This window comes from Crotalus tigris, unplaced genomic scaffold (genome assembly GCF_016545835.1).
Source record: "Crotalus tigris isolate CLP2741 ecotype Arizona unplaced genomic scaffold, ASM1654583v1 scf7180000017701.1507938, whole genome shotgun sequence".
Lineage (NCBI taxonomy): Eukaryota > Metazoa > Chordata > Lepidosauria > Squamata > Viperidae > Crotalus > Crotalus tigris.
In genome coordinates, this window is record NW_024096577.1 from 1,125,428 (window position 1) to 1,150,927 (window position 25,500).

General features: G+C 43.2%; 1 protein-coding gene across 2 annotated transcripts in view; it reads right to left on the reverse strand.

Annotated features, from left to right (window-relative positions):
* Nucleotides 1-2,180: 2,180 nt before the first annotated feature.
* Nucleotides 2,181-25,500, reverse strand: part of LOC120305996 (excitatory amino acid transporter 1-like) — a 30,369-nt gene continuing 7,049 nt past the window's right edge. The window contains exons 2-11 of one of the 2 annotated variants that reach the window (XM_039338515.1): nucleotides 19,485-19,586; nucleotides 15,317-15,573; nucleotides 12,248-12,385; nucleotides 11,521-11,725; nucleotides 11,104-11,146; nucleotides 10,329-10,726; nucleotides 8,763-8,996; nucleotides 6,524-6,718; nucleotides 5,713-5,847; nucleotides 2,181-4,796 (exon numbers count right to left, since the gene is read on the reverse strand). In XM_039338515.1, coding sequence (XP_039194449.1) covers nucleotides 4,598-4,796; nucleotides 5,713-5,847; nucleotides 6,524-6,718; nucleotides 8,763-8,996; nucleotides 10,329-10,726; nucleotides 11,104-11,146; nucleotides 11,521-11,725; nucleotides 12,248-12,385; nucleotides 15,317-15,548 — 1,779 coding nt within the window. In that variant the 5' untranslated portion in view covers nucleotides 15,549-15,573; nucleotides 19,485-19,586 and the 3' untranslated portion in view covers nucleotides 2,181-4,597. The remainder of the gene's footprint in view (nucleotides 4,797-5,712; nucleotides 5,848-6,523; nucleotides 6,719-8,762; nucleotides 8,997-10,328; nucleotides 10,727-11,103; nucleotides 11,147-11,520; nucleotides 11,726-12,247; nucleotides 12,386-15,316; nucleotides 15,574-19,484; nucleotides 19,587-25,500) is intronic. The other variant, XM_039338516.1, reaches the window with a different exon arrangement.

The following is a 25,500-nucleotide window of genomic DNA, read 5'->3' on the forward strand; positions in this document are numbered from 1 at the left end:
GATCTTATTAGTATAATGTAAGCAAACAGGGGCGGAGATAATGTATTCTGTTTAGGCGCTTCTGATAGATTGTAACCTCCAAAGCCTAAGCCAGTGGTGGCAAACCTATGGCATGCATGCCAGAGGCGGCACTCAGAGCCCTGTCAGCACTCGCACCATGTCGAAATGGCAACCGTTCCTCTTCAACCAGCTGCCCGCTAACTCGCCGAGATCCCACATGGCCGGATGCATCCAGCACAGCTGGTTTCTCTCCCCTCCATCCCATCCCTCCTAGTCTCGCATGCTCTCCTTTTCCCGGGCATGACCCACTGCATTGCCTTCTCAGCTGTCGGCTGGCCGTCCAGTTCAGAGGCAGCTTCTCTGAACTGATGGCAGTGGGCTGCGGAGCCCCAGAGTGCGCCAGTCGAGGGGCTGGCAGGCTGTGGCTGCTGACGGACAGTCGGCCCCCATGCGCTCGTTGGCCTCTGTGCAGGGGCTGACAGTGTTAGGCAGCAGCCGCCCCAGCCCCTGCCTTGCCTTGCCCTGCGACAATGGCACCCCCACCCTGCCTTGCCTTACCTCGCAGGACAAGCCTCCTGCCCACCACCCCCTGTATCTCCCCCAACCCTTCCCGGCCCCCACAGGCGTCCCTTCCCATGAGCAACATCGAGGTGACCACGCCCACCTTGGCCACACCCAGTCTGCCATGACCCCCACAGCCACTCCCACCCAGTGGGCCACACCCACCTGGCACCTGGCGATAAATGTGGGTTTTGGGTTGCAGTTTGGGCACTTGGTCTCTAAAAGGTTCGCCATCATTGGCCTAAGCCAATGGGGCTATGGGGGAGGGAATGGGGCATCATGATAGGATGTATAATAATGTGTGATTCTGAAACATGAGTGTGGTTCAGTGTTAGGCTACATTACATTGTCTGCCTTCCTGAATCCAGCACGCTTTGCAAACCATTACTTTTTAGACTTTGTTGTGAAGTCTAATAAACTTCTTTTCTATTTGCAACTTCAAATAGAGTGGATTTCAATTTGTGACTATTTTGTGTCTAACAGTATCGTCGCAGAATGTAAACTATTCCGAATAAAGCCGTCTTTTGCAAGTATTGTTGATATTAAATTTATTTGCCGACTCTAGGCAATGATATGCTGTCTGATTTTTCTTCTTTTCTCAGAGGTTAAAGATAGATGATATTTTAGAAGCAATGAATGGGAAAAACGAAGAGTCCCTATGATTGTTTGACAGTAGCCTCACTCATAATTTCCCAATTAGGAGGTAGTTGATTTCGACTGATCTAAAAAACTCAGTAGAGTTGAACAATAGCAGTTTAATGGGCATCCCAGGCTATCTGCTAGAATGGGAAGTAAGAAAATTAAACTATCTGGTTTATAGTGGCAAATCATTTCCATATCATGCCAAGAAACTGCAAAGATTATTTTTACCAGAAGTTGAGTTTAACTGGAAGGTGACAACTTTTTACTTTCATATGTGGGGGTGAACAAAAGCAAAAGCATAGGAAACATATATCGTTATATCGGGAAAGGACTAACAATCAAGCATAAAGACTAGTAAGAATATAGCAAATTTCCATACTCCAAGAGAATTCATAGGTATCAAGGGGAAAGTTAAGGAATATTAGATATTCAAAAGTCAATTTGGAGTGAAGGAAAGAAATTGATTCAGAAAAACAGACTTGAAGACCATTTTTACCCAGAATCACCAATTAACTGCTCAGCTTCCACCACTGGTGGTGGCTAGCAAATTCCTGGTTCCTTATAAAGAACTCTGCTTTGGGGTGTTATAGCTGCCACTGCTCCGGGCAAAGCATGATAATCATGACCTATAAGGCTACAACTACAATCTTGTTTTGCTGTCCTTGCCAAGCTGCCATATTGCCTCATTTATTTTATGAGTGATGGAATAATTGCCAGTATTTGCTTTTACAGCTGGAGCAACAGGTTATAAGAGATAGCATAACAGTACTGTAACATTCCTCATGCCTATTGTCTCAGAAGTGGAATTCTGTCATCTATCAATAAGCCTGGGAGCCATTGTGCCAAAGCATCATATGGTCAATTTGGATTTTGTCTTAATGTAGATGGATCCAGCTAAATGTGGTCTAGCCCTCATCATGAATAAGCAAACCGTTGCTTGGGATACTGTCCGTCTATACTAAAGGACCACAAAGTACTTCCTAAATAATTTATTTTATTTAAAACATTTATATAGCTACCCATCTTTCAACCAAATCTGGGCAGCTCCCAAAGTTTAAATACCATATAAAACTATATTAAAACTATAAACCTAAACACATTAAAACATTAAAAACAACAACAATCTTCTAATGTGCAGTTTTCAATCTGATCCCAGCACTTGGGGGGAAAAAAGCTTTACAGAAGTTTATGAATACAGAAGCCTTGCCAAACTTCAAGGGGCAGTGTTTCATAAGGCAGAGGCTGCCATGGAAAAGGCATGCTTTGTAGCTCCCATCAGATGGCAAAATTTGGGGGAAGGGACCAGGAGTGTGCCCACCAACACAAGGATCACAGTATACATTTTGCTATTTCATACTACTATATCCCAGGACAAAGGTTTCAAATTCACAATCCAATGGATGCATATTGTTTTCCAAGTCATTCTGCAGCCCATAATACTTGACAAGTATAGCACAGAGGTACAGGCTGGCCATGAGAAGCACTGCAGAGAGCCAGCTTGTTAACTTGACTCATCCCAACCCAATAGATCTGGCAACATTTAGCTTCCTTTCAGCATCATGTGCCAAATAGCCACTAGTCTGAAGAAATCCCCTCCCACTCTTGTCCTTCATGGCAGCGTTTTTAAAGCCTCAGGCTACCAGCAAGACTTGGCCAGAGAAGACGGCATGGGAGACTGGGGTAGAAGCTATCTAGGAGAGGGAAGAAGGGCCAGGGGAAGAGATGGGTCTGGCTAATGCGCTTCAAAGGCAAGGACCGGGCAACAATTAAGCATGCAACAAGCAAACCTCTAGGAGAGGGAAAGAAGGACTTTGTCATGCAATGAAAAAAGGGAAGTAACCAGGAAAAGGTTAAAGGAAACTTCTACCTAGCAAAGAGAGAGAAAAAGGAGAATTCAGAGTGTTGGATTTGCTATGTCTTGGATTTCATCTTGAAAAGACATTTCCTATCAATCCCTATAATAAACCCAAATACTGTTCTTCTGATTAATAAAACATTTCCCAGCTAAGTTGCCAAAGTGAATGAAATGTTTCTTAGCTCTGCTTTGCAAATACCTGTTTGCAGTAAATTGTATTTTGATGGCATACCGTGATGCATTCCACAGTCTTTTTTGACACATTATAGAGATTTTTATATCAATATATAAAAAAGCATGAGGGTGGTGGCTCTGGGATGACTGTACTGGTCCTTATGCCACACTGGAGATCAGTCAGAGTCATCCACGTCCCAAGCTTTACATAAGAGGCAACAGGACCCTATCTTCAGTGACTTTCAAAGGATATGAGGCAACTGGGAAAGCAGAAATCTATCAACAGCTAAGAGTCACAATTCAAGGCTGTGTGCCCTGATGCGGCTGTGTGCCCTGATGCTATGAGCAGCTACAGAAGAGAGGCTGTCTTGCTTATTTGTCTCTGAAAATAGTTACCGGTGTAAAAAACTAAGATGCTGAGCTATATGCATCTTGGGTTGATAAACAAAGCCACTGTGTTCTGAACAATTAACCAATAAGGAAACAAAAGCAAATAAGCATTACCATGATACTATAGTTCCAATAGTCCTCATTTAGTGACCACAATTGGGTCACTAAATGACTTGGCAACTCAAGTCGTTAAACAAAATACTGTACTTATGATCTTTACTTCAATTTTCCTTTGTGCTTACAATCTTTACTTCAGCTTTACAAAAGTAAAGGACCCCTGCAAAGGTCATAAATGTGAGGACTGATCACAAAGTTAGTTTTTCATCACCATCGAAACTGTAAAGAGTCGCTAAACAAGGGTTACATATAATAATCGTAATGAATGAAGCAGCAACAAGTTGCACATATTTTTTTAAAAACATAAGCTGTACATAATTCTCCACTTTAATGATCCTCATAAATAAACATTTTCCATACCAATAAAGCATCATCTATCTATCTATCTATCTATCTATCTATCTATCTATCTATCTATCTATCTATCTATCTATCTATCTATCTATCTATCTATCTATCTTATTTGGCTGCATTTTTTCCAAGTGCTAAAAAAATTTCAAAAATGAGCACAATCATTACAATTGTAGCACAAGATTTAAATTAGTTGGTCTTTACGGCACAGCACAGTATGTTCAAAGTTTATCTTCTTGGCAAGGAAATGTAGAATTGACTTGGTGGAGGATATTACCAGATGTGGTTAAGAGGCAGGAAAGGCAAAGTCGGACTCTATTGTCAAATCCTGATTCTAGGAGTACAATCACCGTTATTAAAAAAAATCCTTTTTTTCTGGTGACATGAACAGGGAAAACAAAGGAGCTGAGAGTTTGTGGGAGGACTGTGGTTGGCTCTTGCTTCTCTAGTGCTTCACAGTCGTGAGACTTTACAGATCCTATCCCGACAATACTCCGCTCCTCCAAGTCACATTGGTGTCTCACTGTGGAGGTGCTTGTGTGTGTCATTCTCTTGGTATATTAGATGATACGGTTTTTCATTCTCTTCAAGGACTGAATTGCTGAGCTCAGCATCCTGCATCTCCAGCTCATGGCGAGACAAGTGCGCTACAACACCAGCACCCAGTGAATCCCCCAGCACATTGACGGTGGTTCTGAGACGGTCTCTGAAAGCAGAAGAAGGAAGAATTATCAAGTCCAACATTGCCTGGAAGAGGGCTGCCATTTTCAATGCCAACAGAAGTCTATCTTCAGTCTCACATGGATATTACTTGCAAATATAAGAACAGCTCTGCTAAGTTAGAGCAAGAGATGGAACTAGCCTGCCCTCTTGTTTCCTATAATGGTCTTCTATTTAAGGCAGGGCTGTCAAACCGCCGGCCTATGGGCCAGATGCATCATGCCGAAACCACACCCATCCCAGCTCTGGCAATGAGGAAAAAGTCGCGATACGTTGCAACACGTCACGTGACGTTGCAAGTTTGACCCCCTGTTTAGGTTTCTGAACGACCTGGTCTTTAACTACCACACTTAATATAGAACTGTGACTCCATCTTTACTTTCTATCTACTTGATTGCCCTTTGAATTAATAGCCACCCCGGTTTTCTTTATATCTGTCTTACTTTTTTACCCCAAGCATACAGAAATGCTACAGGTAATTCTCTTTTAGTGACTGTCTAACGACTGCTGAAGTAATACCGTAAGTAGAGTTGCCGTTTCACTTAGTGACTGCTTCGCTTAATAACCAAGGTGCCGGTCAACTGCTAAATGGGGAGTACCTGTACTCAATATCATTGGTACAGAGTGGTAGCAGATCCCCAGGGTTTCTCACTGCCCGATCTGATGATGCTGGAGACTGGATACAGTGATTTCTACAGGCAGAGCAGGTGTTCCATCACTGAATGTGGGTGCTCTCATTTTTCAATGATAGTTGGGCAGGAGAAATCCTGCCATCTCCATTACAATGACATGGAGGTGGGGAGGAAGAAAAGAGGTCTCTTTGTGGGCTATGTCTATTTAAAGTGGACTTAAACACAAACATCACCCTTAGCCCTAAACATTTCTCCCTCACAGGGACTTACAGGAACCAGTCCACAGCCATAATCAAAGTGATGTCCTCCGTTGGCAATCCGACAGACGTCAACACGATTACCATGGTCACTAGGCCTGCTTGCGGAATGCCAGCAGCTCCGATACTGGCTGCGGTGGCGGTAATGCTGTGGTGAAGAGGGCATTGGTTAGAGTGGAGGAGACTAAGTAAAATAGTGCCTCGCTATGGGACTCCTCAAAAGCTGGCCTCACAGCTTTTGTTCATCCTCTTCTCCAAATTGGTGTCCACCAGATGGTTCTAGATTAAGACTTTCACAGGCCAAAGGACTGTGGAAATTATAATCTAGAACACCTATAGGGCATCAGTTTGGAGAAGCCTGCGTTAAAGTCCGCAGTTTGCAAGCTGGGAAATAATTCTGCAGAATTATTAAGCTTGGCCTTGCTGGTCTAGCTCAAGGATGAGGCTACACATCAAAAAGTTATTTGACTACGGATGTAAAATGCAGCAAGCTTTAAAAATTGTATTTTAAGATAACAGACGTAAGGAAGTAAAACAAATGCAGAAGGATACTATCCACATATCCAAAATCTCATGAGGCAAATATGTGCTAAACAAGAGGCCCTCACTCCCCACCACCAGGCCATGGGCCCTTGGGAACCAGCCCATGCAAGTGGCGGGTGAATGTGTGAAGCTTCATTTGCCCATGTGCGGCATTAGGTTGCACATGCGAAACCATCCCCTCCCCTCGCCGCCATTGCTGCTAGTCCATGGGGCTGAAAAAACTGGGGACTGCTGTGCTTTTGGCAAAGCAAACTAGCACACCTACGAGTGCGTGTACTCACCTAATAGTAATGATCTGACCGAAGTCCAGCTCGTAGTTGTTGACCTGTGCAATGAAGATGGCTGCCAGAGCTTCATAAAGTGCAGTGCCATCCATGTTGATAGTTGCTCCCACTGGCAGAACAAACCTGGTAATTCGTTTATCCACCCTGTTGTTTTCTTCCAGGCAACGGAATGTGACAGGAAGTGTGGCTGAGCTGAAACCAAAACATCTCATAACTTGCGAACAAGGCCAAAAGATGGCTCCTTTCAGCCTAATTCAAACACAAAGCTTTGACAGCCTTTAGTTTGGTATCTGAGCACCTGCTCCAACATGGATTTGCCTGCTTTTGGTGATCTCTTTGAGAGACTCTACTCAAATGAATGCAAACTGGGCCTGATAGAAGGGAACATTTGTCGCTTAGAGTTGAAGTGTGCAGCCTTTGTTGCTCTCTGAGCTTGGTTGTTTTCTTGCAAACTATGCTCCCCTTCTAGCACTGATGAAGTTACTTAGTTGGTAATGAAATGTCTACAAGAAAACAACCAAACTCAAAGAATACCAAGGACCCCATAATCTGGCTTTTTTTATGTTGACACCCAACACTCAGTGCTCAGTAAGGCCTTCCCTCCTCGCAGCTAACTATGGCACAAACATTGTGGCAGCTTCTTTTTTCAGCCTCATCCCCATGAATGCTGTCTTCAAGTTCATTCCTAGCCCAAGCAGAACTGGGCTTCAACTAGTCCAGCATGGCTGGCTCAGGAATTCTGGGAGTTGAAGTCCATGAGTCATAAAAAAGCCAAGGTTGCCTATCCCTGAACTAGTCTTTCCCCCTTCTTCCAACATTGTCCAAGAATGGCTTTAAGATATTTAAAATGTTTTACATGATCATCCATTTCCTTGGAGAGACTTCAGGAACTGTCAATGACTGCAAGGAGGGGCAAGATAGCAAGCAAATTTCACATCCATATATTTTTTGCTTATTCATAGAAGAATGGATACTTCAATTTTGTAATGAAGAAAGGCCCTTAGACCATTTTTTCTCAATCCTGGCAACTTCAAGCTGTGTGGACTTCCTACTGGCTGGGGAATTCTGGAAGTTGAAGTCCACACAGCCTCAAGTTTCCAAGATTGAGGAAACACTGTCCTAGACTGGCCATTTGAGTCCAGATCAGAACCATGTAAACCTCCAAATGTTTTTGATGGATGACAGATTTTATCCTTGCTATTTTTCTACTTGTAACACCATGTTCTGCTATTTTATATTACATTTTTAATCTTTTATGAGTGAATGTTAATTACCAGATTTTGATAATGTGTCTCTATGTGGGGTATATGTTTTAATCTGTGATAGCTAGTATGTAAATTTTTCTTTGATGCAGTAGCCATTTTAAGAAAACCCCAAACTCATAAAAGTTCTCAACCTGAATGAAGAATATTTTATGGCCTTTTAGAAGCTAATTCACCTCTATATTCTCTCATATAAGCAGGAATGCAAGTTGCCTGGGATGAAATTTGAGCAGAGTTGCTAAGCAGTTTGAAGAATATTATATTCATTTATTCATTATTTCCATTTATATGGCTGGCTGTCTCTCAAATGACTCTGTGGCGCATACAAGATCAAAAACAATTCAACGAAGCAACAATAACTTTGAATTGTGTGGATATCTTTCTTTTCATTCCTATCTGTTTTTTGTCATTCTTATAATATGTTATTCTTCTATTTTTATTGTTGTATTTTTTTCCAAGTGTTAAAATATTTTTACTTGTGAATTACTCAGTCATTGGAGACTAGGCAGCATACAAATTTAAATAATAGCAACAATAAGCTAGGACCACAGACATAAACCCAACTAATAAAAAACTAACATTAACAATTAATTCCATTAATTTATTGAGATTGCTGGAGCAAATTAGGGCTTACCAGTTGCTTCCAAAGGAAAGAAAAGCTTTTCTCTCTCTATACTTCCAAGCCAATATCCTTAACTCCTGCTTCTCCCCATCTTGTTAAGAGCTGCTTCTTCCAACTGTGAACAACAAAAGGGCCTGGCAACTAATCTGACACACAACACACACACACTACTTGTGACTTAAGATCCCCAACTGTTGGCTTGGCTGGGAGGTACATTTTCCAACAGTGAGTTCCAAAAAAGGCTTGGAAACAACACACACACACACACACACACACACACACACATAGAATCCTGGGACCAGTACCCAGATGGCTTGCCTGCCTCTCCCATTCCTTTGCAAGAGACCATCACCTGGAAGACGTTCCCAAGGCTGTAACGAGGGCTTGCAGGAGCCCAGCCACGAAGATCCAGGGGTTTTTGCGGGTGACGATGAAGTAGATGAGTGGAAGGACACAGAGGCCATGGATCAGGAGACCCACAATAACTGTAAGTGTGTACAGGCCTAATTGGCCTCCCATCACTGCCAGGTCCTCCATCTCCAAAATCTTACCAGCGATCAGAAAGAGGATCCCGATCGGGGCGTACCTGTTATGAAACATATCAAAATAGCGCTCAACTCCCAAACTCAGCTCTGAGCTGACCTGGAAAACAGGCAATGCTTTGTGCTTTCAGAAAAGGTTGTTGACGATTTACTAGCTTTTCATGCTGAAGGGTCTCCAAGTTCTCCTAGAGACTCTTTTCCCCAAAGGCAACTGGACTTTCTTGTTTTTTTTCTTTGAAAACATTTGCAAACAAGTGTAAATCAAGCTTCCAAGGTCCACTGCCAGTCAGAACCAATTGTAATCTCCTGGGTGATCAGCAAATGCTGATTTAGTTAAGGCAATTTCGATGCTGAAATTGAAATTCCTGCCAGTTAAAGTTTCATATTTGCTTAATTACAAAGTTGTCACGCAACCTTATTGGTCATCAAGCAATTCTGGTAAAACAGATAAATTTATAGTAATTAGCATACTTTTAAGAAAAAAAGATTAGTCATTATTACCCAGGTTTCCCAGTCTGGTGCCCTTCAGATGTATTGATTCTACAATTCCCACAAGGCTTGGTCAACTAAACTAACCATCCCTTTGGTTTTTAGTTTTATTTAATCCTCATTAATTTTAATTGTTTTTTTATCTAGCCACCCAAGGTTGCTTCAACAGTGAGATGGGCAGCATATAAATGTAATAAATAAAACAAACTAATAAACTATCCTACTGGTTAGAAATGCTGTGAGTTGTAATCCCAAGACATCTGGAAGACACGAGGCTGGGGAAGATCCTTCATTATTGATGAAGAATGCAATTGTTCCTATGCATCAAACTGGGGGTCATCTAGTCTACTGCCTTTGATACTTTAATGGGAAGCTCCTAAGTAAGGCAGGAAGGTAATAGCGCTCCTTCATTTCTCCTTCAGCAAATTGTAGTCTATAGTTTTCCAGCTTTATTTACCAACTGCCAACTGCTAATTCTATGAATACATCTGCTGCATCAAAACTATCTGGGCCAGTTTTTTGTTTCCCCAGTGGCCAACACATGATCCAATATCCTTCTCCCTGATCTCAACAAATGCTATTCAGAGACAGATGACTGGAAACTCCACTTACCTAGAGCTAATAGCTTTTGATCAACCTGTCCAATAATTAAGCAAGCCTTATGTCCCAAGCAAAAAATCTAAAAACTTTAGAATCTGCCTAGAAAAATCTGGCTAGTGGTAGGATTAAAGCTACAATCAATACATTACATATAGCAATTTTTTAAAGCTGATCCTATTCTTGCCTAGGTTTAACCACAGCTTTCCAGAATTAGCACAGAGTAAGACTGTTTTTCAAAGATATCACAGCCTGCCCCCTGCTCAGCTTAGGAGGGACCCTGTCCTCACCATATAATAACTGCCACCATCCGCAAGATGGCTTCATTGAGGCAGTCAAAAAATTCCCGCAGGGCGTGTCCCTTTTGCTTCATGTTGCCAATCACCAGGCCAAAGCAGATGGAGAAGACAACGAGGCCAAGGGCATTCACCCCGTTGACCGAGCCCGGGCCGGGGATGACCTCCTCAAAATTCAGCACTTCCGGGAGGCTCCCTAGAGCGTTAGTGACATTATTCCAGACTCCCAAAGCATTTTCAAGTGGCAGGAGAGGCAAACTGGCAATGGTGGCACTGTAGTTGAAACCGCTGCTGTTGGTATCCCGATTTGGGTGCTGTGGCAACATGGCCGCAGGAGAAGTGTTGCTCACAACCGTTCTGTTGATAACCCGGACACTGTACTGAGTCTTATACTGGAAGGGAAGCAGAAGGAAGGATCAGCTCGGGCTCTTATGAGAGAAATAACATCCAAATGAGCAACTCTCACAAACTCTGCAGATGAGCAAGGTCTCAAGTGGTATACAGGTCACTTAGCAAGTCATGTGAATTGAACACGGAATGCTTGAGCCACAATTTCCCCATTTTCACCATTGACTATCTTGGGTGGGAGTTTTAGTATGCATTATTTATAGGAGAGACATATAAGCATGCCAAAATGTTGATTATTAATATTGTTGTAGTGTTTGGTTTCTACTTTAGTTACCAAAGCTGAGCACATAACTCAGAATTGGTCACAAATAAGCAAACTCCCAGGTTTGGAAGTTGAATTAGGACCATCAACTCTTCTTACCTGTCTAAAGCAGGCTTCCACAAGATTGGGTGGAAACATATTCCTACAAGAGAAAAAGCAGAAGGACGTTAATCTCCTTTCAGCGTCAGTTTGAAGGTTTTAAGCTGCTGGGTTGTAGCTAATCACCATGCAAACAGCCCAGAACTGAAGGTGACAAACCTCTCCTGACTGACTTAGCAATTCACTAACAGGGACCATAGAACTCAGTTGGACAAAACTAGCAAAAGAAAGCACATCTCATTTCATGCTGGAGGACATTGCTAAGGCAGCACTAGAAAATTACTTTCAGGGTCACCTTGCCACTTCCATTGCACTTCAAAGTTAACAAATGAATGACAGCTTCCCCTTCCAACCATTTTATACTTTCCATAACCAGCCCAGCATCAGAAGATTCTGCCCTGGCTTAAAATTACTCACCGGATGAGGTCCATGAAAGCATCAGTTGCGTGGACCTGATCAATTTTGCCCTCCCCTCGGAGGCCTTTCTTGCTCCCTTTTCCTGGGTGTATGATGAGGACCATACAGATTCCAATGAAGACGGCAATGATGGTTGTCATCATATAGTAAATGACAGCACGCACTCCCATCTTGCCAGAGGCACTGCTGTCCAAAGACGCCATGCCTGAAAAGGGAGGAAAAGTCATAGTTCAGCAGTGGAAGATCATAGGAGACCTTATTCTCAGCCATCTCCAGAATTGCTTTGGAAATTGGATGCTTCATCAAATGGACTTCTTGATCCAACCAAGGGTTGCATTTTTATACTTACGAAGTCCTGACGTGATCTGTTCAGTAGAAAGATGGAAACTAGAGAAGGTACCTTAGCTAGGTTTGTACCCCGAACACACCCAAAGAAAAAAAATTGACAATTCCTAATCCCAAAAAGATAAATTTACAGCCACTGGAGAAAGAGAGGGCTTATCTAGCTTTTCTTGAAAGAGAAGGATCAGAACAATAGTTCAACAATCAATGAGTCCCGTCTTTCTAGGTGTTCTGGGAACCATTCATCCCTGTGGTTTCTCCCCCAAAATCAAACAACTGTATTGGTGGTTTCTAAGCCTACTGTAGCACTAGATTGTCAGAAGCTGGACAGCACTTTGCTGATCTGACCTTATGACAATGAGTCTCAGGTATCCTGCTCATTCACCTGTGATAAGGCTAGAGACAATTAATGGAAGAACCAACATCTGCAGCATTCGCATCAACAATTCTCCAGGAAATGAGAAGTATTTGATTTGGCGATAGGTCATCCGATACGGCCGCAGGGCGAGGGCCAGAGTAATCCCTGTAAAACATGAGGCCAAAAAGGGAAAATGTTACAATTCTACTACTGACAAAGAACAGGGCTCTTCTTATATCAGTTGTTTTCAGTTTATTTACCTGCACTGATATCCCATTTTTTTCTCCAGGTGTTCAAGTTTGTGGACTCAGCCTGGCTCACCAGACCTGGAGACCCAACTTGTGGCCTCATCAGAGGACACCTTCTCAAGCAAGGCTGCTTTTCCACTGCTATCATCTGGCTAGGATTGTATTTACTGTCATTCTAGATCAGTGTTTCTCAGTCTTGGCAACTTTAAGATGTGTGGACTTCAACTCCCAGAATTCCCAGCTAACCAAATGGAAATCAGAACAGGAAATGCTTCTGATCACCCCATCAGTAAATAAATGGATCTGAAGATGGATATTTCCCTGTTTATCACTTTTGGTTGTAGGAATTGGCTTCAACAAATATTAAATATTACTCAGTCTTATTATGATTTCTTTTATGGACTCCCCAAATGTGTAGGAAAAGTGTTTCTCTTATAAAGAGTTCCAGTTCCCCCCCCCCATACTTCTTAGACTTCGTGTCAAAAAAGCTGAATAAAAGCAGCATACAGCATGTCCCTGGATTCAGTAATTTGTTTAACCATGAATCCCAAATAAACCAGAGTGGTTGGATTTGCACAATTTATTGCACAAGCCAAACATACTATATTAATATATGACCCAGGCCTGTGAACTTTTGAGATTCCAGCTATCTTGTTTGTAAGCAATCCAAAACATGCCTGGAAACTGGGTTTGTCCACCCTTTTGGGGAAATAGCTCTCACTTCCAATTCAAATGGAACTGCAAATTCCCAGTATATTTGGAACACATGAAATTTGGGATGCCTGAAGTACATTCTTGTCTACATTTCGCTATTTCAACTAATTCCACATCCTCTCTCTCTACAACACTACTGTGTACAATGAACTGCATTTAATAAGAGTGAAAAAAGACTATTAAGTATAACTGTAACACTTTATATCACATTAGAGAGTGAAAGAGAGAGAGAGAGAGAGAGAGGAAGGAAGGAAGGAAGGAAGGAAGGAAGGAAGGAAGGAAGGAAGGAAGGAAGGAAGGAAGGATTTTAATCTGTTCACTTCCAGCTGCTTTTGCTTTAAGAGCTTTCCTTTCTTTTCTTTTAAATTAGAAATCTGAAAGAACAGAATTATTGGCCTGGTTTCAATCAACATTCCATCCACGTCAAACTGAACCAACTCATGACTATTTAACTTACTTAATCTCCTGAGGTTCTTTCTTTTTTTTTTGTTTTTGGAAAACAGATGGCTTTTCCCCAACTGTGCACTGTTAATCAACTTCCAAACCTCCACAGGATTGTGTTGGTACACGTCAAGCCTATGACAGATCCTAATTTGCACAGGCAAAAAGGAAGTTGTATAGCCTAAGGGTTAATTCCCAGTTCTGCTCCTCCTAGTGCCTCAGCTGCAATACAACTGGCTACAATTCAATACAAGCTGGAAACAAACCCAACTACCAACCAATCTTGGAGCCAGATCCTGTTGTAGGAGATAATCACTTATCTAAACTGTCAGATGCCAGCCCAGTGAACCACCAAGTCTACAAGGGAAGGATCTGCCAACTGTTATGAAAACAATGACAACAACTCTCATGGAGTGCTCACCTTTTAACGAATTCACATTAACATCCCAATTACAGGAGACAATCACTCATATAAGCTGTCAGATGCCAACGTAGTGAAGATGCCAATCCAGCAAAGGGAGGGACAATGGTATATATAAAAATGGTAGAAACACCTCTATAGAAGGGCTTATCTTTCAATTAACACAATTTCAATTAACACAACAAGAAGCACTTTTCGAAAGCAAGAGTGGTAGATCTTTTAATTTCAGTTCCCAAACCAGCAAAGAATACCAAAACCTCAGCCCAGAACATGTCAAATAAAAAGAAAAAATAAATGTGTCCCAGAGCACACACAAAATTTATACTTACCCTTGAGCATAATCTATGTGCAGGTCATAATGTAATGTAATGAATGCAAGGTCATGGGACACTTGAGCCTCCAAGCTATTCTCTATAGAACCCCATCAGCATCTCAAGGAATGTCCCCTTGGCTTTGCCATTATTGATAAAGAAACTCTACCCAAAAACTCCTGTTCAGGTTTCTATATCACAAGCAACCTTTTCTCTTATGGAAAAGAACTCTGAAGAATGCTATGGAAAATAACAAGCGGGTTTTCCATGAGGGACAAGTGCCTTCAGATTACCTCCAAATGTTTTGCCACTATCAAGAGAAATAATTAAATCAGGTCTTCTCAATCTTGGCAACTTTAAACTCTATGGACTTCAATTCCCAGAACTTCTCAGCCAGCATGCTAGCTGAAGAATTCTGGGAGTTGAAGTCCATGCAGCTTAAAGTTACTAAAGTTGAGAAACACTGAATTAGATTGAGTAAATAAGAGGGTTGTGAAGGGACCTGAAAGCAAAACTGAGAGGGAGAAGAAACGAAAGTCAGAAAAGACAGTCTCTCACAGGAGAGGATCCAGCTGGCAATTGAAAAAAACCTTTCTGTTCCTAACTGATTCCCAAACCCTCTCTTTTAAGCAGTTACTAATCTTTCCAATTTTATTAAACTTAGGAAATGCACCAATTCAAAACAAAGTGGTTAACTTTGCAATATCCAGCCTAGCTTACTGTATTTACTGTACTGCTTTTTAATTGGTTTTTCTAAAACAATGTTCAAAATGGTTCACAAACAAACAAAAAAATCATTGAAAACATATTGAAAGCAGGAAGTTCATATTTCTTAATTAATGGTGGGATTACAATTTCACCTGGACCTCTAGACAGGCACAGAGGTGCACAGTTCAATGGCTGCAAGATCCCTCCATGCCCTCCCACGCCTTGATCTCTCAAAGGCCCTTTCTCTCCATACCCAGCAGGACAGCCAAGATGGTGAGTAGAACAAAAGCATTTCTCTGGAAGAAGCCTTTGACGCTCTCTCGGGTGATATTGTACATTTGCTTCCTGGCATGTGCTGCACGCTTCCCCAGGGCATGGCGGAAGCGATGCACCCGGCTCCCCGATCCAAGCTGCTTAGATGTCTCCTCATTCAGGAAGAGGCTGTTGATGTGAGTCTGATGCTCGCCCATAATGGGACTCAGCATTCAGAGGGTCAGGAGCCCCAAGAAGCTGTACAGGAAAAAGCAGAAAGAGGATTTAAGATGCTGGGAAATATGGCTCTTTTCCTACCTAGCAGCTTCAGTCCTTGTGTACTGATTTAACTATCCACACTCTTGGAAGTCCCATACAGTCATGGCAAGAAACTGTCAACAAGTTAAAAAATTCCACCTGTACACCTAAGTGCGTGCATATGCACGCACACAGAGATATGAATAAAATAAGTAGGAAGGGGCTGGTCATGCCATCAAATACTAGCCCCTGCTCAATGCAGAATCCCAAACTAAAGCATCCCCAGGAAATGTTATCCAGCCCCTACTCAAACACATGCAAGGAAGGAAGGGGTGTTCACCACCTTGGCAAACTACAAGGAAGATTTTCCTAAGTTTCAATAGAATCTGCTCTTCTGCAGTTTCAGAACATTACTCTTGTGCCCTACAAAACAATAAAGAACAGGTCTTGGTCTTCTTCTGGATGACATTCCTTCAGGTATTTGAAAAACGTTATCTTTTTCTTATTCAGCAGTCTTATCCCAAAGCTAAGCAAACCCTGTTTCCTCACTCTCACTTCATCAGACTTCTATCCTAAGATTATTGCCCAATTTTGCCCTTCTTGGTTCCACTTGAGCTGAATTCTTCAGATTTGGTGCTCAGAAGCAGCATCAAAAATTATTAGGGGTCTGGAGGCTAAAATATATATGAAGAACAGTTGCAAGAATTGGGTATGTTTAGTCTGAGAACTAGGGATGACATGATAGCAATGTTCCAGCATTTGAGGGGCTGCCACAAAGAAGAGGGGGGTCAACCTATTTTCCAAAGCACCAGAAGGGAAGACAAGAAACAATGGGTGGAAACTAATCAAGGAAAGAAGCAACCTAGAACTAAGGAGAAATTTCCTTTTCCTAACAATGAGAACAATTAACCAATTGAGCAGCTTGCCTTCAGAAATTGTAGGTGCTCCATCACTGGAGGCTTTTAAGAAGTGACTGGACAGCTACTTGTCTGGAATAGTATAGGGTCTCCTTGAGCAGAAGGTTGGACTAGAAGACCTCCAAGGTCCCTTCCAACTCTGTTATTCTTTTAACCCACACAGCCCACTGTAATTGTTTCCAGCTGGAAATTGTTCTCTTTTCCTAGCTCATCAATCTGAGAATATTGATATTTTCTCTTCTGAGAAGCGAAAATATCTTCTCAGATTATCATATCTTCTCAGAGAGCAAGTTGGTCTAATGGTTAAGGCACCAGGCTAGAAAGCAAGAGACCATGAGTTCTAGTCCTGTCTTAGTCATGAAAGCCATCACTTGGGTGATATTGAGTCAATCACTTTCTCTCAGCCCAACTCACCTCACAAAGTTGCTATTGTGGGGAAAATAGGAGGAGGAAGTGTGTTGGATATGTTTGCCACCTTGAATTATTTGTAAAAATAATGAAGGTGGGATATAAAAAAACAAATAAATAATATTTCGGCCAGGAAATATTCTTATTGCCGCAGCAGTCAACACATTTCCCACTGACCTCCAGGAGTCTGCAGCCAAGGAGATGTATGTTTGGATAGAAGGATACATATGGGACTTCTCACCATGCGTACAGATCCTGAATGGCCCAAAGGCTCTCCTTGAGTACAGGACATCTGAACATGATCCTGATAAAGGACATTGCTGGCCAGAAAAGGGTTATGACTTTCCACTCCCTACACATATCCTTTCAACCCACAGAAGGATTGTAAGAATCCTTCATGAGTAAGGCATCTTGATTGTTATAATTTCAATGAATCTGCTTCTCTTTTGATCCATATGAGCTCAATGCTATCTACTCTGACTTCCGTAAGCTCCCCAAAATCCTTCCTATTATTGTTTCACTGGAGTTGCTAAGATTCATCTGAGACCTTCTGCAAAATAGCAGAGCAGCAACTTAGCAGGAATATGGAATGTTCTCAAACCACAATTGTTGCCTATCTTCCCCCCAGGTGGTACCAAATACCTCTTGGCCACAAATGAGCATCAAAAGGCAGGCTAGGACTGGAACCATCTGGCTTTTTTGCACTCCTGGTTGCCTGCCAAGTCCTTGAGCATCTGGCTAATTATCCAAGCAACTCCCCACCTCTGACAATCAGGACACTCTGGGAGATGCTAGTGAGGGGCACACCACGTTTTGGAAGTTACAATATCAGAGAAAAGAGACCTTCAGGACCTAGAAATGATCCTTTCCTGCCGGAAATCCTAAGTGACTCCCAGATTCCTTCCTGTCTTCCAGCAATTGCCACCCCATGTTGCTAACTGAATTGATGGCCTCATCTCAGGGCATCAACAAAGAATTGGCCACCCTCCTATCTACCTCCAAATCAACCAACCAATCCACCAACGAAAAGATCTCTGACTAATCAACTACCTCCTCTCTTTTCAATCTATTGTATATTGATTACATTCCCAGATCACGCTAAACTATAGTTTATTCAATCTTGATTTAATGAATGAATCCAATTATTTGGATTCACACAACAGGCTAAACTTTCAAGCATGGTTTATAAATACAGTAACTCTACATCCTTTTATTACGAAGGACAGTCCTTTATTTGTTCTTTATTTTTTGAAAAGTTTTTCTTGGTTTTGCTATTGAATTTTCTTTTATGAACAAAGTCATAAACAATTAGAATTTATGTTTATGCACGTCTTTCAGATTTGCTCCTTTTTCAGATTTGTCCATTTTTTTCCCAAGGAAATATGATCACTATCTTTAGAAACCACCATAAAGAGATCACACAATATACTCTGCAACTGATCCACATAATAAATTAAACGCCTTATGTACAAAATCAGCTTATATTTGATATCACTATCTACATTCTTGTTTATATCCTTAGCAAATATATGTCCTGTGCGAGCCTAATGGATCACAAAAACTATAATTAAAAAACCAGTAGTCAAATTCATGAAAGACATACAAATCAAATCAGCTTGAACAAGACAGGGTGTTTTATATCCTCTCTTAAGGACTGCCTCAATTCTACCAACAATTTGTTCTTTAAAATAGACCACAACAAAGAAAAAGCAGAATTTCTAGTGGTAAAGCACATCAAAGGCTCTGTTAATGACCTAAGAGTATATAGCTGGCCATAGTTTTCCTTTCTGCACCATTGAGGCTGCAGCTTCCAAATGTTTCTTAAGTCATCTTAGTGTGGGGCTTTTTTGAGTGGCAGTCCCTGGCTGGGGACGGGCACTCTGTTGCAAATAGGCCAAAGAAACATGTAAGGGGGGAAAAGGACATTATTCTATATTAGGGGTCTTCAAACTTGGCCTGGCTGAGGAATTCTGTGAGTTGAGTCCACAAGTCATAAAAGGGCCAAGTTTGAAGACCCTTGGTCTATATGGTCTTGCCTCTACAATCTTTCCATTAACTTTTCTTTGTTAAATTATAGATTACTATAAACCTGCCCCCTTCTACTCATTAACAACTTTGCATAGCAGCTCCCTTTATTCAAATACCAGACTTGTAAATAAATGCAGGTAGTTTAAGTCTCTCCTCTCCTTCGTTACTTTTTTATATTTTCTCTGATTCCTAGTATTATTGTTTTATCCAAGTTCAGAAAGTTGGTCTCCCAAGAAAAGTTAATTGCTCATTTTTTCTTACCACCCCCTTTTATAGAGGAATCAGAAGGGGGAAAGGGGGAACAGGGAAAAGAAGAGAGCAGAGAAGCCGAGGGCACTCAAGACCTACCAGAAGGGAGCTTCAGCCAGCAAGGAGAGATGTCAAGAGCCAGGATATTTAAAAAAGCAGTCTGGAAACTTTTTTATGTTTGCCAACGGGTAAACAGCTCCACTCCCCAGGTTTATCCTGTCCCACCTCTAAAAAATACACCTCCGGAAACGGGTGAACTCAGCCAACCCACCACCCCCAGAGCTTCCCAACTCCAGATTCCCTTCCCACCTGGAGCAGCAGGAGAAGCTGATGGGCTTCCCCTATGAGGCAGTTTTCTGGGGCTGGCAGTCAGTAGTCCACTGTGCTCTTTCTTCCCTGCCTGGAAATCTTCTGGCAAAAGAGAGGGAAAAAAGCGAAGTCAGAGGATTCTGTTGGAAGGTACAGAGGAGGCGGTGGAGAAGGAGGAGGAGACTTTAGTGGTTTGGGACTTGGAGCATCTAGTCTCTTTCCGAAGGCTGCTCACCAACCACATTAAGTAAATGCAGCAGGAGAGGGAAGGTGCATTACAGCACAATGTTCATTCATTCTGACAGAGAAGGACGTCAATAAGTTGGAAAGGCCTTGGGATCAAACCAAAGACATAGTCAATACAGCATCCTGGGGCCAACTCATGGTCTACAGCAGGGGTCCCCAAACCCCGGTCCATGGACCAGTACTGGGCCGCGGCATGCCAGCAACTGGGCCACACAAACAAGCAAAGCCCCATTCACGGGATGTGGGCAGCACACAAAACCACGCACCCTCCAGTCCATGGAAAAACCTCTCCACAGAACCAGTCCCTGGTGCCCAAAAGATTGGGGGCCTCTGGTCTACAGGATCTAGTAATCAAACCTATCCAGAAAGGATTCATTAGAAATTATTAGCCGATGATGCTTCTCTCTTAAAAATACATATTGAGGAGAAGAAGGGCTCTGTTGAATCAGGCCCTTGGTAAAGAGCCTTTGACCCTACCCTCTACAGGTAGCCCTTGACTTACAACCATTCATTTAGTGACTGTTTGAAGTTACAACAGCACTGAAATCAGTGACTTACAACTGTTTTTCACACATACGACCGTTGCAGCATCCCCATGGTCATGTGATTAAAATTCAGACGCCTGGCAACTGGCATGTATTTATGACAGTGTCCCGGGGTCACGCAATCACCTTTTGCGGCCTTCTGACAAGGAAAGTCAATGGGGAAGCCAGATTCATTTAACAACTGTGTGACTAAACCTAACACCTGAAGTGATTCACTTAACAAATGTGGCAAGAGAGGTCATAAAATGGGGCAAAACTCACGTAACAACTGTCTCATTTAGCAACAGAAATTTTGGACTCAATTGTAGTCGTAGGTCGAGGATTACCTGTATTTCCGAAGCAGCCAGGCAGTTGCCTCTAAAAACAAGCCAGGTACGAAAGCAGTTTTCTCCCTCCTCACTACCTGGTTTTTAAAGGTACACTGATCAAGGGGGATCCATTTAAAAGAACATAAAAGAAAAAATGTCTTCCATCTTGACATTTTCATTCCAACAGACAGGCAAATAGCCCAGGGAAACTCATAGAAGAGCGGTTCCTGGCTGGCAGTGCACATGTTGTGTGAATGCAGATAGAATGATCATATAGCGATAACAATAGCAGACATATATCCTGCTCCTCAGCATTTACAGCCCTCTCTAAGCAGTTTACAAAGTCAGCATATTGCCCCCAACAATCTGACCTGGGAAGGATGGAAGACTGAGTCAACCTTGAGCCGGGCAGAGTGGGCAGAGTTAGCCTATGGTTCATCCATATAGAGGTAGTCCTCAACATATCACACAGTATGCTCAGCAACCTTTCAAAGTTACAATAGACCAGTGGTTCTCAACCTTTCTAATGCCGTGACCCCATAATATAGTTCCCCATGTTGTGGTGACCCCCAACCACTTATACATCACCGGGTGCCAGGGGCGTGGCCAAAGAAAAGGGGGAAAAAATGGCAGACAGCCTTGTTTGGCAACCCCGTGAAATGGTCGTTTAACCCCAAATGGGGTCCCGACCCACAGGTTGAGAACCACTGCAATAGACTCAAGAAAGGTATTTACAACCCAGATTCAAAGTTCTAATGGCTGGATTCTCCCCTCTCCCACAATCATGTATTTGCATTTGGGGTGCTTGGCAACCAAACATATTTATGATCATTTGCTCTATCCCACAGTCATGTGACCATGATTTCTCATCCTTTCTGGCAAAAAATGCCCATTGCGGACAATGCATTCAATTCACTTGTTCACATATTCATTTAGTTATACGGTTCGCAACAACTAATGGAGTAAAATCTGCAGGGACTCTTTTACCTTTTTAACTTTACCACGTGCGCTGAACAACAGCCACAAAAAGGTCATAAAATCAGCCATGTTCATGTGACGACCCGCTTAACAAGTGGCACAACTTATGACTATAATTGTGGGCTCAACTACAGTTGTAAGTTGAAGAATAGCTGTAGATGGAAGTTCTGTTTAATTCTCAGGGCATCTAGAGAGTTCCATTCTCCCGTTTTTTTCAGCCTCAAATGCCAAAGAGTTTTAACAATTCCCTCCTGTTCACCCCAAGGCAGCTTCAAGATTCACTCCATGTACCAAGTATACTTCCACCCGCCAATTGTTGTCCCCATGGAAATGGGAAATCTTCCAATGTGATACAGCATCAGGTTGCTGGAGCTGAAGGAGACCAGATGCTACCACCCACCATGCTATCTCCTATACCGCCACCACTGTTCCAATGTGTTGCAGACAGCATGGCGCTCAAAGAACAGGAAGGAACAGAAGCCATGAAAACTAGAGAGTTCACATCGTTAAAGATCTAAAGCAGACATGTCAAACACAAGGCCCGGGGGCCGGATGCAGCCTGCGAAGTAGTTTCATGTGGCCCGCGAAGCCATCCTGGAAACAGGGAACGGCCCCCACTGCCTTGGCCCTGGCCCAGGTTGTCCGGGAGTCAATGTACAATTTTTTGGTGGCCATCTATGCTGAAACACATTCAGACTTAGCTCCACAAAGCCGTCTAGAAACACCGAGGAACCAGCCCCTGCCGCGTCGGCCCTGCCCCCTGGGTGCGTGCTGGGGAGGTGTCACCCTTTGTGAGGAATGAAGAAATGCACATCAGTCTGTCCCACTCCTGCCCAGGCCCCCATAGGCACCCTTGACACAAACTATGTAGAGCTGGCCACGCCCACCCAGTAGGCCACATCCACTCCATCCACACCCACCCAGTAGGCCGCACCCACCCTGGCCACACCCACCCGGCCCCCCAAGGGCAACCACAATGCTGATGCAGCCCTCAATGAAATTGAGTTTGACACCCCTGGTCTAAAGACTGGATAATTGGATAAAGCAATCACAAGCACTCTTGATTAAAACTTCCATTAAACCAGTTGTCAATACTGCAAACAAATTTGGCTGAAGCCATTTTCCACTTCGTTTTCAGTTGCCACAGAGTTGGGAGGGGAAATGAGTATTTTTTAGTTTAGTCAAAACAATAAATTCTTCTGTGGGAACTAAGGTCATTGCTGCCTGAGTTTTGGTGGGCTGAAACTTTTGTTAGGAAGCCGCAAAAGTAGTTAATTGGGGAATGTGACTTATGACATATTACTGGGGTAGGGAAATCAACTTTGTAACATTGTAACCTTTGGGGGGAACTTCAGTCTTAGTTTCATTTTTGAAAGTGCTGATATTTTGTAGCCAATAAATATGTTCTTTAAGGAAACCTCTTGCCTTGGAGTTCTCTTTTTACTGGTTTCATCTATCAGAACCATGACATCAGTAACCTCTTTGCCCTAGGCCAGCGATGGCAAACCTTTTAGAGACCGAGTGCCCAAAAACTGGCACAGCCCCTGCCCCACCCTCCCCATCCCCCACCCTACCTGCCCGCAGGGCCACTCACCACCTCCAGGACCCGCGGCAGATTGCCCAGGCAGCCCAGCAGCACTATGGAAGCCACACCCTCTGTCCACACCCCGCAGCATCAACTGTGCAGGATGGGGCATGTGGACAGAGTCTTGTCTACGCTGCCTGGCTGCCATGTCCTTGGCTGTGCTGCTCTGTGTGGGCCACGCTCGGGGGCGACTCTCCTCCAGGGGGGCTGCTGGTGAGGGGGTTGTAGGGGGAGGCGAGGCTGGGACAACAACACGTGTGCCCACAGAGAAAGCTCCGAATGCCGCCTCTGGCACGTGTGCCATAGGTTCGCCACCACTGTCCTAGGCCAACCAGAAGTCTTAGGACTGGAAGATTTTCTGTCATTTAGGAAGGAATGCAGAACTTCCATGGGCAGATGCAGCCTATATTGAGGGAGCAGTCCCTAGGATTTTATATCTGGAATAGACTGCCTGTGGAAGTTCCACTGTAGGATTTCTTAGCAGCTAGTAATGGATCTAGAGTTCTCCTAGTGGAAAAGACCCCACTAGAGGTTTTTAAGAAGAGACCGGACAGTCACTTGTCTGAGATGGTATAGGTTCTCCTGCTTGAGCAGGGGGCTGGACTAGAAGACCTCCAAGGTCCCTTCCAGCTCTATTCTATTCTATTCTGACCAGGATTCTGGAGATAATACAAACACAAATAATATACAACATGCTGTGTTATAACAGAATCTAAGTCTGTCTCTTATAACAGAATCTAAGTCTGTCAGTTAATGAAGTTTTACAATAAAATAGAATTAGCTAGAATTAGTTAGAAACTGTCGTGTTTCCTACTTGGTCTTCCTGATAAGACTGACAGTAGCTAACTACATTGTAGCTTGGTATTATATGGGCGCTTCACAGTTCTTGTACCACGCTAGGAAAGTGAACCTGGCCCTCCCATGTGCTTGTTTCAATCCTCCATCTTGTCCCACTCCATTTAAGGGATCAGAAGATCCCCAATTTCTTTATTTTTAAAAAATGCCTAATATGAAATTAACCCTCACTAGCTGGCAAACAAGTCTAAAAGTGCTATACCAGATATTGTATTCGTCCTTGTGCCAGAAAAGGCTTCAAGGAGCATAGCTGGTGAAAAGGAAATAGAAGAACTACCAAGTTGAAAAAAGGGTACCCCACTGACATCAACATTATTATTATTCCTCTTCATAGTTGATTGCTTAGCAACACAGCACAGTGCTACAGCTGTATCTCCAGGCTTCAACCACCCACAGCTGTCTGGCAGGGAATTAATCCATGCATTTTCATAAGCCCTTCCACACAGAAACCTCGTGGAGGCCCACAGGATACATCCCTGATACTCTGTATATCCTACAAGGCTTTGCCATTTCATACACACACACACACACACACATGCACGCACGCACGCACATACGTACATATGCACATATTTTTAGTTCAGCCTGTCAACTCAATTTTCCTGGAGACACGTGCAGCCTGAAGAATCTGCCAATGCTGCATCTCCAGCCTCTAGAGCTTTTGCTAACAAAGCAGCCAAAGTCTCAAAAACGTTAACAGTTCACATGTGCACATGAGAAAAGCAAAGAGATGTTTTCAGCCTGGTCAAGCAACATGCAGGGCAATCAACCAAACAATAAGTGGTACACGGAAGAAAGTAAGTATTCTGCTCCACATGGATTTTCACTCCATGCAAAGGGTAACCCCTTCGCTCCATATGGTAGTCCTAACAAGCTGAAGCTGACCAGGATCAAACAATATATTAAACCTGAAATAAATCCAACTGTCCTGTTCACATCACATCATGCTATGACACAAAGAAACCACATGGTAGTTTAATAGCACAGCACTCTCTGAGATGTTTACAATGTCAGCATATGGAACCACATCTACATGGAGGGAAGTGTGTAATGCAGACATGTCAAACACAAGGCCCGGGGGCCGGATGCGGCCCGCGAAATGGTTTCATGTGGCCCGCGAAGCCATCCTGGAAACAGTTAGGGAACGGCCCCCACTTCCTTGGCCCTGGCCCAGGCTGGCCAGGAGCCAATGTACAATTTTTTGGTGGTCATGAGCAACCTGGCTAAGGAGAGCAAACACAGCAGCAGCAGCCTTGAGAAGGAGATAAGTGCAGCTGGGCGCCCCCTTAGGGTAGTGGGATTGGGCTTGGTGCCGCGGGTGCTCGAGGGCCATACTGGGCGTTTGACCTTTGCTGCCCAGGGCTTCAGACATCCCGTACCACCATCCAGCCCCTCACCCCGCATGGCCTGAGAGGAACAGTGAGGCTCCTCCAGTGGATCATGCCTTTCCCACTCCTGCCTACGCCTCCACAGGCACTCTTGACGCAAACTATGTAGAG